Genomic DNA, 13,884 nt, shown 5'->3' on the forward strand with positions numbered 1-13,884 from the left:
TGCATGTATTACTTCATTGTACTCATAGATGAACATACATCCAGTTTGCCCAAAGTTTTTTTTAATAAAAAAATTTATTACAATCATCATAGGCCGAATTTTTATCCATTTTTTTTTTTTATATTGCAAGCTTTGTTAGTATGTTGTCTGATCTTGTTTTTCTGTTTGTGGTTTTGCAAACAACGCAGTAGCAAAAACTTTATTTGAAAATGTTTGCAAATTTTATTTCTTGATACATTATTTAATTTTTTTGTACAAGGATATTTAAAACTTTCATTTTTGTTTTTATAATTTATATAATATCTGTACATATGAAGTATGGTCATCAACAAGATAAACTGAGTAATTTACTGTTTTGAGATCCTCAGTCAGCTTTAGCCGACATTCACAAATGTATAACTGTGATGTGTGGGAGCGATTAAATATAATGTGAATAAGTGTATCAGTGGTTAGTTTTCAGTTAGTTATCTTGAAGGCTCAATTGTTCCCAAAAATTTTTCATAGTTGTAGAATTTGTAATTCTAAACTTGCTAACCTATTCATTAACTGGTATTCATTAATCTGCTCATTTAACTGGTATGTACCATGAACACACAACTTGTTCTTCTAGTATGGGAGGTCTTTCAGAACTTTTCTTTTTACATGGACACCATGTGTTTTCGAACTGCTATTTACAATCATAGATGAATTGTCTTATAGGTCATTTATCACACTTTGTTCTGAAATATGGCTGCATGATAGTAACAATAAGTTTGGGCTAATTCAAGCATACAGAAAACTTTCTTCACAGGAGTAGCAGCCATTTTTCCAGCATGATTATGTGAAAACAATCATTACCAATATCAAAAACAGTTGCTGTACCAACTTAACATCCCAGTAAAACCATTAGTTACTGTCTACACAGAAAAGTACCCCTACTTTACTCTTGCGCAGTCTTTTTAATATTTAGGTATATCAGTATAGAGTGGTTATGTACAGGAAGAAACTGTAGTTATAAGGCTTATATGACCACACTTCATAATATCCAGTTATTGGTTTTTTCTTTATAATAGTATAATGGATAAATAAGGAACACAAAATATTAAAAGTGTTAAGTGCTTTTTTAATGCAGATTTCGTTTATAATAAATGCAGACATTTAAAAGTATACATTAATTAATACTTACACAGTTTTTCTTGTTTAAGTTGCTGTATTATTATACATTTTTATAGCCATTGAGCTTAGATACACAAATATAATGTGAATCATTAAGCATTACAGATCACAATACTTCATAAATTAATTATCTGATAGTACATTTGTTAACAATATAGTAATTAAATTTCTACAACCTGAAATAAAATAAAACATTTTACTTTAAGCCGTTATTATTATTTTGATATATCACAACCATTACTTTATCTCCACAACAAATATGATTCTTTTTTTATGTGAAATTAACTTATAGGACAAACAAATTATTATTATTATAGATAACAATTATACTTACATGACCTTATATTTAAAATTCAGCACATTAATAATATTTTTAAAATACACCATATTCTAACGCTATAAATATAGCTTTTAAGACTTTACTATTTAATAATAATAATAATAATATCTGAATATTATGAATCAAATGGAACAGTCTAAATGGCATATCTGATAAAAATAAATTTAGCAAAAATATATTTTACTCATTTTAAAAACACTGTAATTTATATAAATGTAAAATATTACTTTTACACATACTTACACTTTCAACATAATAACTGATTTATTACAGTATCATTCTGCATTACATTATAGTAGGTAAATTAACACTGCATTTAAAGTAAAATTTCTTTATAACATTATTAATGTATAAAATTTTTTTTTAAATACATATAAAAATTTATTAACGAAATTATTTATATATGAACTAACTATTTTTATGAAAAATGAAACTTAAGTTTTATGTTTTTTATGAATTCAAAATTCCAGAAAGTAAATTATTTCTGTTAAATTAAATCAATAATTGCAAAAAAAAATAATAAAATCACAAATAATTTTTGCAATCAGATTCCATAATTGTACACAATAGGATCTACTTAGTATTAATGATGATGTAAAAATGTATAAAACTAAAATTCAATAGTTAAATGAGAATAATAAATTAAATCTTTTTTTAATAAAAAAATATTACATAAAAGGTTTTTATACCTTATACAAGAATGATTTCATATCTTATAAATTAATACATAACAATCAATATGCAGTATTTTTATTAAAACAAATTAAAAATTTGATCAAAACTATAGAATATACCAAATTTAATAGTTTTATCAAGTAACTTATTACTTTTACTTTGATCAAGTAAAATAAACTATTTTCCTTAAAAGGTTTAAAATAAATTTAAATTTTACATGAAAAAAATACTAACTAAATAATTACAAACAGTCATTAACAAAGGTTATAAGAATTTAGATGAGAAATTAAAACTGCTCAAATATAGTCAAAACCAACAAATTTATTATTAAAATATATAATGTAAACCATAGACTTAAAATAAGGCAGTTTATATCTACTCCTGTTAACACTCAAGTTTAAATTACATAGTCTAAAAAGTACAATGTTCATAATAAAAAACAAAAAGTTTTTCTATGTTGTGACATCCAAATGAATTTCATAAATGCACTTAATGAAATAATAAAAAAAAAAGATTGGCCTTCAGATATGTTACATCTACAAGAATTCAGTCCACCATTTTTTTCTGTTTTTCCAATCTGATTTCTAAGACATGCTTCAGTTTTATTCATGGTGTTTTTTAACTACATAATACACAGATGTCTGTCCATAATCTTCTTTCATATAATCTTTGGTCAGTTGCTGTCTTCAAACTGAAATAGTAGTAATTTATTTCAGCACATGCTCATCTACTACAATGAATATTAGTTAAAATCTTCCCTCTACATTTTTCAATATCAATCATATCTTCATTTTAGTGGCTTTATGAATTTTTTTGTGAAGGATAAAACCCAGCTATTGCAAAAGGATACATTCATCTTTCAGAGTACAATATTTTCTCCCTCTTCTGGAATCAGCATTTGGATCAGTGAATCCAAGATGGGTGAATTATTTGCTCTTAAAATCCTTCTCTTCCACTCTTTTTGTACTTTTCTATCTCTTAGATCTCCCAAACAGTCCACCCTAAGTGACCCAAACTACCTTCATCATGTTTCTGAAATCTACAAACTTTTCAATCATTAAAAATGAGTAGAATCTGTTCAATTCACAATCATGTACACTGACTGTGTAGTCTTTCCACTCAAAGTACTCTTTTTAAGAACTAACCTTCAAATAAAAAATAAAACTGTCAAAGTAAGTGCGTCAGAAGGGCAGATTTCCAGTTTTAGTTAAGCTTGGAAACATATCCAAAAATCCAGTTCTTGCCTCTAATCCTGGTTTCTATGAACTGATTAGCTTGAAAATCAATAGGGTTTTATTTCTACTAGGTTTACATCATTCTACAAGTTTCATCAAAATCAGTTAAAAACTGCACCAAGTAGAATGAAAAAGAAAGCTGAAAATATACCCAAAAACCCTATTTTTTGGTTGTAACTCTGATTCTGGAGAACCAATTCATTTGAAAATCAATAGGGCTCTATTCCCAATAGGTTTACATCACCCCCCACCATGTTTCATCAAATTTTGTTAGGATTTATATTACACTACAGCAGATGAAAAAATGTTATACATAAATATGTATACAGTCATTGAAGAATCATGTTTAGGAAACTCCAAAACATAAAAAAAAGTTGGTCCCCCCTTCTCCTCGACGCATCCTTATTATAGAATCTGATCAAGCACAGTAGCGATTTCTACAAATTCTTTGGAAATCTGCTAAAAAAATATTTATTGTATTATTGTTTAAGTAGTTAAGTTTCTTGGTTAGATAACAAAACTTATCAAAAAAGTATTTCTAGAGGCGTATAATTAAACATTTAATTTAGTATATATTATCATTTATTTAAATATGACCTATGACAGTATAAATAAAAGTATTTTGTATGCTTCATCAGTGCTATGTACAGTTTGTATAGAAAAGTTGATAAGTATCAGACCCTTATTTCTTAAAATAATCTATTCTTAGGAAAATAAAGGGAAATGTAAAACAAATTGCAACCAGTAGAACAAAACAAAAGGTAACAAACAATCCTGTTTTTTTTTTATCGAAATCTGGTCCCTGTAAACTGATCTGCTTGAAAACCAATAGGGCTCTATTTCCAATAGGTTTATATCACCTTACAGAGTTTTGTAAAATTTGGTTAAATTTTGCATCCAGTAGAGTGAACAAAAAATTTTATACATACGTATATGCATAAAAATATCGGGCACAGTAGTGGTTCCAAGTTCTTTGGAAATCCGCTAAAAAAAGACTGAACATATTCACTGCAAGTTATTGCAGTGAATATGTTCTTGCTATGTTAAGCACTTACTTGTAATGGTACATTAAGCAATATTCGTCAATTAAAAGCAATTTGTCAAACTATGATCTCTTCCTTAACAAATTGCTGATGAAAGTCACTTGAAGGCTGAATCTACAATGATGGTTGAACACGTCCCAGTCAAAATCATGAACAGATGAGCTGTAAAAGGCTGTGTGTTGTTGCAATATTAAGGATTTACAATTAGAGATACCTTTACTATCCAGATTAAAAACTCCAGTCTCATAATAATAATAATAATAATAATAATAATAATAATAATAATAATAATAAAGAACAAATTATTAAACCAATGTTACTTTTATTAATATCTCAATTAGCTGCTGGTAGAACTAACTTCCTGAAGAAATTATATTAGTCCGGTGATTAGAGAAGTATTAACAACTCCATGACATGAGCTCCTTCTATAATCAATTTGAATATCTACTGAATAAGCAAGTACATATTAAATACCTCAGATTACACAATCTGAAGCTGCAATTAATCCCATATGAATGAAATCATCTGACTGTTCTAATTTTGTGAACGGCCTAAACAAAAATATACATAGATAAATGGTTGCAAAAGTAATTTAAGATTTAACAAAGATATTTATGCAATAATAAACTAGTTGACTTACTTGATGAAGATGCAAAATAAGAAAGATAAATAAATCTTTAATACTTCCTCCAAATAAAAGTAGAAACAGATAAAAGATACACAATTTGTGCAAGATTATGTATTAAAAAAATTTGTTTATGATAAAAGTTTTAATTCTTGGATATATAATTTAAAATGAAGAAAAAATATTATGGATAATATAATAAACATTTAAAACTTAAAGTGGGTGAAAGAGATACACAAATCTTTTTTCATATTTTATTAATTTAAATAATGACACAAAACATTAAAATTATGAACATTAAAAAAAAAAAAATCACGTAAAAACACCTTTTAAATAATGGATAATAAATAAAAACTAACTGTAGTAAACAATTATAATTTAAATGGATACTATTATAATTATGAATTTTAAAGAATATTATTTAATAATGTTTATTATATATACACAAAATATTACATTTATCTCTCTACATAAACAAAAATCTAACATTTTTTTCAATTTAAAATAATTTACATATTAATATTTTACACTAGTTTAAAAATTTAAGTAACATCAATCTTGTAATAAATTCTAACAGTTACTAAGTTTATTAATTTATATTTTACAATTTATTTTTATTTTATTTATAGTTGGAAAAAAACAATATGTTAATAAATTAAAATTAACTAACAGATAAGTATATATATATATATATATATATACACACATACTAATATTTGTGAACTTTTAATAATATTTTATTTTTAATTATATGTCATCATCAACAAAAAGCAATAAAAAATAAAGTTAAGATTATAAAAAATAAAGCTTAAAAATTAACTAAAAATACAGAAACCTACAACTTGAAATCTACATAACCTTAGGGGAAAGAAAAATATTTTGAGTGTCATGAATGAACTATCTTCTCAAAAGAAAAACAATAATAATAATAATATAAATTTGACAATTAATTAAAAATCTTCAACTATATATGAATACTGTTCAGTTTTTGGTCAAGGTCGCACACACAACATTGTTTGAGATGACGCCATTTTGAGTTGTCTCCATGAATTAAGTTTACTTAAAAATTAAATAAAATATAATATTGAAGATATGATATATTTAATGTAAGTTACAATATGAAAATATTCAATCTTTGTGAAGTTAATTCAATAAATCACTAACGAGGACACAATGGATTTTTTACATTGTAATTGTACTATTTTTTTTTGTTCCTGGATAATTCTATTTGATTTATTTTCTCATGATTCTTTTTGTCCTGTAATCACTACCCAATCCAAACTATCAGATCCTCTCAGAAAAAATATTACATTCAAAACTTTCATAAATTAAATTGAAATTAACCTTCATAAATTAAATTAAACTTATTTAATTTATGAAAGTTTTGCAATAATCATTTTGGAAAAGAAATCATATCATCTACTTATGTTCAACTAATTAACAGGATTTACTTACAAGTTTACAAACAAATCATAAATTAAGCCCATTAACACAAACAAATTAAATAACTATAACAACTGCATTAATTTATAAATTTACACCGTTCATTTTCAGTATGAAGACTGAAATAATTTAAAGATATGCAGTCACAAACCTGTCTTTCAGGGTTTTGGGTACCATTCAGTATATTAGATAAAATAATGAAGTATGTGTAAAAACATTATAAAACTGTGGTGAAATAAAATTACTATGCCAACAGCCCACTACTATATTTATTATGAGAATCAGTGAGAATGATATACATTTATTAATATTATAAGTATTAATCCTGGGAAGTTGTAAATTGTTGATTTCACCAATGATTGCATAGCAAATAACTAGAATTGTCAATTTTGTTGAGCTTCAATCTGTGTATTCCTTAACTTCTGCCTAGACTATACATCAGATTAAACAGTAAATTCTTTTCTTTCACACAATTCAAATATACTGACCTCAGCACATCCTGTCATGAACAGTGAAAAGGAGTAACACGTTTCCAGTTGTGAAGCTAATGAGCTTTTGTGCACTTCATGAAGCAAATTTGTGCAACATGATGGTATTAATTTGCAATAAAGAATTTTAATTCAAATCAAACAGAATTGTAATTTGAAATTTACATCAAGAATCTTATCATTCTATTATAATATAATGTGTAAAAAATCATATTTTAACTCATCTCAAAAACAATGTGCAGAAAGATCCGCACGAGATGGCACGACGACGTTGGAGGATGCTCGCCCGTGCCTTACATAAAAACAAGGAAACCGAAAACGAAGACGCGATGGTTTCTGTCCGAAGAATCACAGGTTTCGGCCTACTCAGCCTATTACCTCTCGATAGCGTAGAAACATCGGAAGACGGCGATGTTTCCGGTTACCCTTGGTTCGAGTATAAAGCCGATATAAATCAAGAGTCGTTCACGATTATGGTAAGACATCTGGTGAAAGATATCACCCCCGTCGAACTAATGGGATTCAATAATACCGGTAATATTTGTGTATGGCCGTCCGAAGAGGTACTCGCCTATTATGTGCTCTGTAACAGAAAGTTTTTCGACGATAAAACTGTTTTGGAACTAGGCGGAGGTATGACATGTTTGGCCGGGCTGCTGGTCGCCAAATTTACTAGCGCTTCCTTTATACACCTTACCGATGGTAATATATCTTCCGTTGAAAATGTATGTGCGATAGTTAAACAAAACCGTTTAGAAAATTCATCGAGAGTTTCGTGTTCCGTACTGCAATGGGGAGATAAAGAATGGAGAAATACGCCTTGTAAATACGACGTTATAATGGCGGCCGATTGTTTGTTTTTCGATGATGGTCGTAAAGATTTAGTGAATACAATGTGGCAATTGTTGAAACAGGACGGTACAGCGTTGGTGACCGCACCCAGACGAGGCTCGACTTTAGATGAATTTATAAACGAAGCTAATAAAATGGGCTTCCTATGCGATCCTTTACAGTATTACAACGAACAGGTTTGGCAAAGACATTTAAAACTTAATATTAATATTTATGAACAACTAACTTAGTGTGTTAAGATATCTAAATTTTATAACCAGTACAAACATTAAAACTAGATCTTAATCAACAGTTCTTTCTGAATATTTACACGACAAATCAGAGTTAATGCACTGCTGAGTCTAGAGTTAGTAACTGGAGAAATCAATTTTATTCTTGGCTCAGTTTCACGGCTCTTATTCTACTCTATTAAAATTTTACGTCAAATATAAATTGAAAAGAAACAATTTTATTTCCATTGTTGCAATAAAAAGTAAAATAGGGAAAATAAATGTGATTTATATAATAAAACAGAAACAAAATAAAATGATTTCAGTTTTTCATGAAATAAAAAGGCACACAGAAGTGATGATGACATAAAACACGGATTTGCATACATTTTAATACAATATATTAAAAACAGCTTTAATATTATTATAAAAACTAAATCTTTGAGGCAAAATTATAATACATTACACTTTTAAAATGTTGGTCACGATATATAATTAATATAATACATATATATTACAACAGCTGAAGTAAGTAAACATGTGACTTTCTCTTTTTTCCTGACATATATGCGCAACAAATGGTTAATAATGCAGTAAAAAGGACAAAAGTAATCATAATGTTACACTAATACCATATCCATCTGCAACTGTTGATATTAAAACAGTTTTGTTTGTATATGAAAAGAAGTGATGGGAAGGGAAAAGTGTTATAGAGAGCAATAATTAGATAGAGAAAGACAGAGTCAATGATATGACTTGGCACAAACCACACATTTTACAGTTCAGTAATTCAGCATTCTCTTAAGAAACAGCCTTTCTCATTTCTTCACTAACGCTGCTATCCTATTTATTTTCGGTTTTGAGATTGTTGATGATATTACATTGTTATTATTATTGTTATTGTTGTTATTCTGAGTAAAGTCTTCTCTTAATGTATTCTCTTTGGCTCCTCTGAAATAAAATACAAACAGTAATGTAATGCTGGAAAAACTATACGTATAAACAGTTACTACTTTAAAATATTTCATACATCCCTTTTTTAATTCAATAATACTAAGAATAACAGTTTTAATATTTAATATAATCTTAATATTAAAATTATTATGATTTTTAATATCCTAACTGCAGCACTGTATATGATGGTAAAATTCTATCATATGGTGGAAAACATATGGTACACCTTAGGGTAAACCTATTTATTAATAACATAAATAGTATAATAACTGAAAAACCTTGGCAATTTATTTTTATTACTGGTTTAATATATACTATCTAATATAGCGTACATCTTACTTCTACAATTTACCATTTTTGTGTATTATAGACACATCCTTGGTGAAATGAAAGTATCTCCGCCTTTTATCTAAGGGGATCTGGATTCAAATCTTAGTAAGGTTTGGCATTTTTACATGCAACAAAATTCATTCTCACAATAAAATGATGGGCTGTAATATAAACCATGTCTGCCAGTAATTGGAAAAAGTGAATAAATAAGTAACTGCTTAAAGTTAATAAAACCATAATTATTATCTAATAACACATCATCCATTTAAAAGTGATCTCTTTTAGTTCTTCATAAAAAGTGGATTATTAGAAAGTCATTAAAAGAGGTAGAAGACTAATATGAATAAGTAAATAACATGTTACATTTTAGCCAGTATTTAAGGCTTGAATTTCACTCAAGTAGATAGTATTATTTTTCACACACCATACATTTTCAACTAAAAAGAAAATTACATTGTCTACAACTGAATGGTTCGCAGTTCCTAAGGTTACTAATAATTAGTAATCCTTTTACCACCTGGCATATGCAACAAAAAATGTAATAGGAATTCTAAGGTTTCTAGGAATTTAGTGTATTTTATTATTAGGGGGAAAAAATTAGGTTTTAGAGTCCACTTATATTATGTATCAAACTTTTTTCATTTAATTCTAAGATATCATTTGACACTGAGTCTTCAGTTAAGTTTTAATTACATATCACATGAGTTCAGTAAATTAGATAATAGTCTACACTTTTAACAATGAAATATTATTATCTTCCAACTCTATATGAATTAATGTAATTGTGGAATTAACATATTGTGCGCAAATACATTAACACATAAATGAGTATTTTTGCATCTATTTTATGTAATTTTTAAAAAATTTGTTTCAAAAGGTCGCTCTTTCTCTTACTTCTACATACCAATTGTATTTAATAGAACATCTGATACGATTGCCCATAGGCCAAGCATGAAGAACTGTGTATAACAATGTTTCTGTTTTTATAAACAAAACTAAATTTTTAGCTAAAAAGATGTTAACACTCAATATGACTAGCTGTCTAATAGGAGTCTCTTCCTGTACGGTAAAACAAAGAATTTCTTAAGAGTGGAAAAATATTTTATTAAGGATAAGCTGAAATTTTCTACACTTAGTGATAAAGACAGCACTGAAAAGAAAACTAACTTTTGGCATAAGCAATGTGAGGTAAAATAAATTAATTTTATAGCATTACGAAAAAAATTCCAAAAGTATAAACTTGAGGCACCACTACAATTTCTGGTAATAATCATAATATTATTAAGTTGTTACCCATTTCTTTATGAAAATGTATGTGTTTGAGTTTTGTTCTTTTTATTGACAAAAATTTTATGTTAATTACTATTATTAATACGTTATGCAACATTAAATAATTGGGTTTTAACAATTAAATAAATATAGTATTCTTCAAAAGCTTTAAATGTATATATTTAAGTATGTTCATGTGCAAGAAAAATCAGTAATTCTAATTAAATACAGTAAAATAGCTGTGATAAGAGAGAAGAGGCAGAACACGTTACAATTGATACTGGACACTCAATGTCCTACTGTCACTTGATTTATCAGTTTGCAAATGAATAATTAATGAAAGGGAGCATACTCACAAATATCTTGTAAGATCCTCTATATCAACAAGCATAGAATCTTGACTCATGTGTAAATCATCTCTCTCCATAAGGAACTTAACTAAACTTTCATTTAAATCTGAAAAAAATACCATTAATTAGTATTCTAGCATCTTAGCATTTATGCACAATTTTTTACTTTACTAAACTAATATTATTTTTCACTGGTCATTAATAGCTACAACAAAAATTGATTGAAATACATAGTGATGTAACTCTTCAGATTGACAATTACGGGAAGAAAAATATTTCTCCAGAAAAAAGTCCACAATCAGTGATTTTGAGACTATTTCTTAGTGTCCACCAAGCCAGTAAGTAAATAACCAAAAATATTTTGCTAAAAGCTTTGACTTAATAATATCTACCACAAACTAACTACATAGCTATTTAAGAGTCTAAAATGAAAGTACACTCTTTCCATAAAATTTTAGGAAATCATAACTGGATCCTCAATACTATTTCCTATAATAAAAAACTATAAAATTTTGTGAAATAAAATTTCATACAAAATTGTCAGCACAAATAGGAGGAATGTTTTACTCTACTCTATGCTTTATACCTGTTTATGAATGTCCATTAATATTTGTTCATTTAAAAGTTTGTATTCACTATGGGTATTTAGATAATTTCTTTTACCATTGCTGTGTTTGCAAAATAAAATCTTACCAACTATTATTATAAATAATAATTGACCCTTTTCAACCCATTGTTTAAACTGCTGTTTTGTCACAGGAGTGTAGTGATAAACCCAAATCTCATCAACTATCATAAATTGGCATAAAAATTCCTTTGGATTGCACCAAGAGAATTCGAGACAATCACTTGAAAACTTTTTTTCAGCCACATTTTTGGTCAGGTGTAAGCAAACAAGGTAACCATCTAGTCCACAGCTTGTTCATGCCCAAATGTTTGTGCAAAATATTGTGCATGCGTTCTGTTGACATGACAACTGACTCTACTAACTCATTCACTATAACTCTTGATCTGCCAAAACGACGCTACGCACTTTTTCTATCATTTCTGGTGTATTCACTTCAGAAGGGTGTCCACTGTGTGGTTCACTGCTAGTGCAGGTTTGATCCATTTAAACATTTACCTGAAGAAAATGTTTAGAAATAAAATGTAACTAAGAGCAGATAGACACAACTTAGCAGAATATCAAATTATTCACGGAAGCAATCATCTTACTTATAGGGAGTTTGGAAAACATTTTCTTTGACACAAGCAAAAAAAGAAGAAAGGGAATTACTTACAGCTTGAGAATTTGAGCAATTAGTCAGTCAGAGAACTTTTGGGATTACAAACTAGTCAGTGAGTTTACAGAAATTCAAAGTTTGGTAGTCTGCTAAATGGTGTTACAATTGAGCTGATATAATTCCCAACCCAGCTATACAAAGATCAAGGGATGATGGATAAGAGAATGATCAACTCTTACTAAGATAGGTAGTTTACAACCACTCCCAGCACCAAAAAATTCAATGTTAATTTCAATTTAAAGTGAATTCTGCACAAATAATTTTGTTTCTAATAAAATAGTTTCATAAAAAGGGAATCAATTAAAGGAATCAAAATCCTGGAAATTAAAGATATATAGTACGATTAAGACCTAAAGGCTGAAGTCACAGGTTCCTGAAGTTAGAAATTAAGAAATACAGGGTTTGGTTAAACTATGTACTACTGATAGTTATTAGAACCTAACAATCACAGTAGTCAATGCTAATGAAAGAGTTAAAATAAAATTAATAATATAAATATTATCAAATACAGTTTTAATAATGATAAGAACAAAAAAATATTCAATTCTTACATTCAATTTGAGTATGCAGATCATTAACAATAACTTGTAGCTGTGCCAAGTTCATATCAGTTAACATTTGTCTTGATAGCCTTCTTCGTTCTTCAGGAAACAATACTCCAACCTGAAAAATTACCAATCAAGAAGATAATTAAAAAACAAATAAACATATAACAAATAATTTATTAGGTAATTTATAGCAAAGAGTTGCATTTGGAAAAGAAAATTATGGTTAGATATAAAATTTAAACTAACGTTAGGTTGTACTTATTTTTCAGTCATTTTTTGGGAACTGTTATATTATCAGCAACAGAACTGATTATTTATTTACACAGATACCAGGTGTTTATGTAAACTATAACAATGAATTTGCAAGTGCTCTGTTTCCTAAATTTCTATCGCATAGCAATGCAGGCTGTGCAGAGAATAATAAATCCAAGTGATGAAAATGTGAAAGAACACATAGATAAAACTCCCACCCCCTATAAAATCATCAGTTTTATCACTGTTGATTTCACTCTTAACAATGCAATAATACCACAAGTAGAAGGCCAAGATTTGAATGGATTCACTCAGTTTTTATTCACAAACTTTTTCTACTATCTATTGATTTATTTTTTTTGTGGTGTAATGCGCATTGGTATAAGCTGTGTTTTGTAAAATATATTAAAAACAGAAAAACTGAAAAGATAGTTTACTGCATAATGAACACATTTCTGTTATTATTCTTGCAGATGTAGTGTGAAGCATTAAAAAAAATATACCTATCTAAGGTACCTTATCTCATAACTTATTAACGTCTTATTTATAATCAAAAGCACTTTTGAGGGTTACCCTCATCATCAGTTGATCATAAAAATAAAAACTTCAAATTACACATTCAAAAATACGCCAAGAAATTAAAATTATTGCATATATAGTAAAATATATGTAGTCAACAATTAAAATAAAAATTAAACATTCTTAATACAATTTTTTAAATCTCTTAAATATTCTTGTGGCTAGCCACCACATACAGTTCTCAGTTGAGGGTACTACGTGGTGGCTAGCCACAGGCATATATAAGAGATTAAAAAAAAACAATACATATATAT

The 13,884-nt window shown here is 27.7% G+C and overlaps 2 protein-coding genes across 3 annotated transcripts in view; one reads left to right on the plus strand and one right to left on the minus strand.

The window, feature by feature from the left end:
• Positions 1-2,616: 2,616 nt before the first annotated feature.
• The window catches only part of Schip1 (Schwannomin interacting protein 1), a 109,052-nt gene continuing 97,784 nt past the window's right edge, over positions 2,617-13,884 (minus strand). For both annotated transcript variants that reach the window (XM_075377941.1, XM_075377940.1), the window contains exons 5-7: positions 12,803-12,914; positions 10,975-11,074; positions 2,617-9,016 (exon numbers count right to left, since the gene is read on the minus strand). In XM_075377941.1, the coding sequence (XP_075234056.1) occupies positions 8,884-9,016; positions 10,975-11,074; positions 12,803-12,914 (345 nt within the window). In that variant the 3' untranslated portion in view covers positions 2,617-8,883. The remainder of the gene's footprint in view (positions 9,017-10,974; positions 11,075-12,802; positions 12,915-13,884) is intronic.
• Positions 7,334-8,086, plus strand: LOC142331676 (calmodulin-lysine N-methyltransferase). The gene has a single exon (XM_075377705.1). The coding sequence runs from the start codon at positions 7,334-7,336 to the stop codon at positions 8,084-8,086; it is 753 nt and encodes a 250-aa protein (XP_075233820.1).

This window comes from Lycorma delicatula, chromosome 10 (genome assembly GCF_047948215.1).
Source record: "Lycorma delicatula isolate Av1 chromosome 10, ASM4794821v1, whole genome shotgun sequence".
Lineage (NCBI taxonomy): Eukaryota > Metazoa > Arthropoda > Insecta > Hemiptera > Fulgoridae > Lycorma > Lycorma delicatula.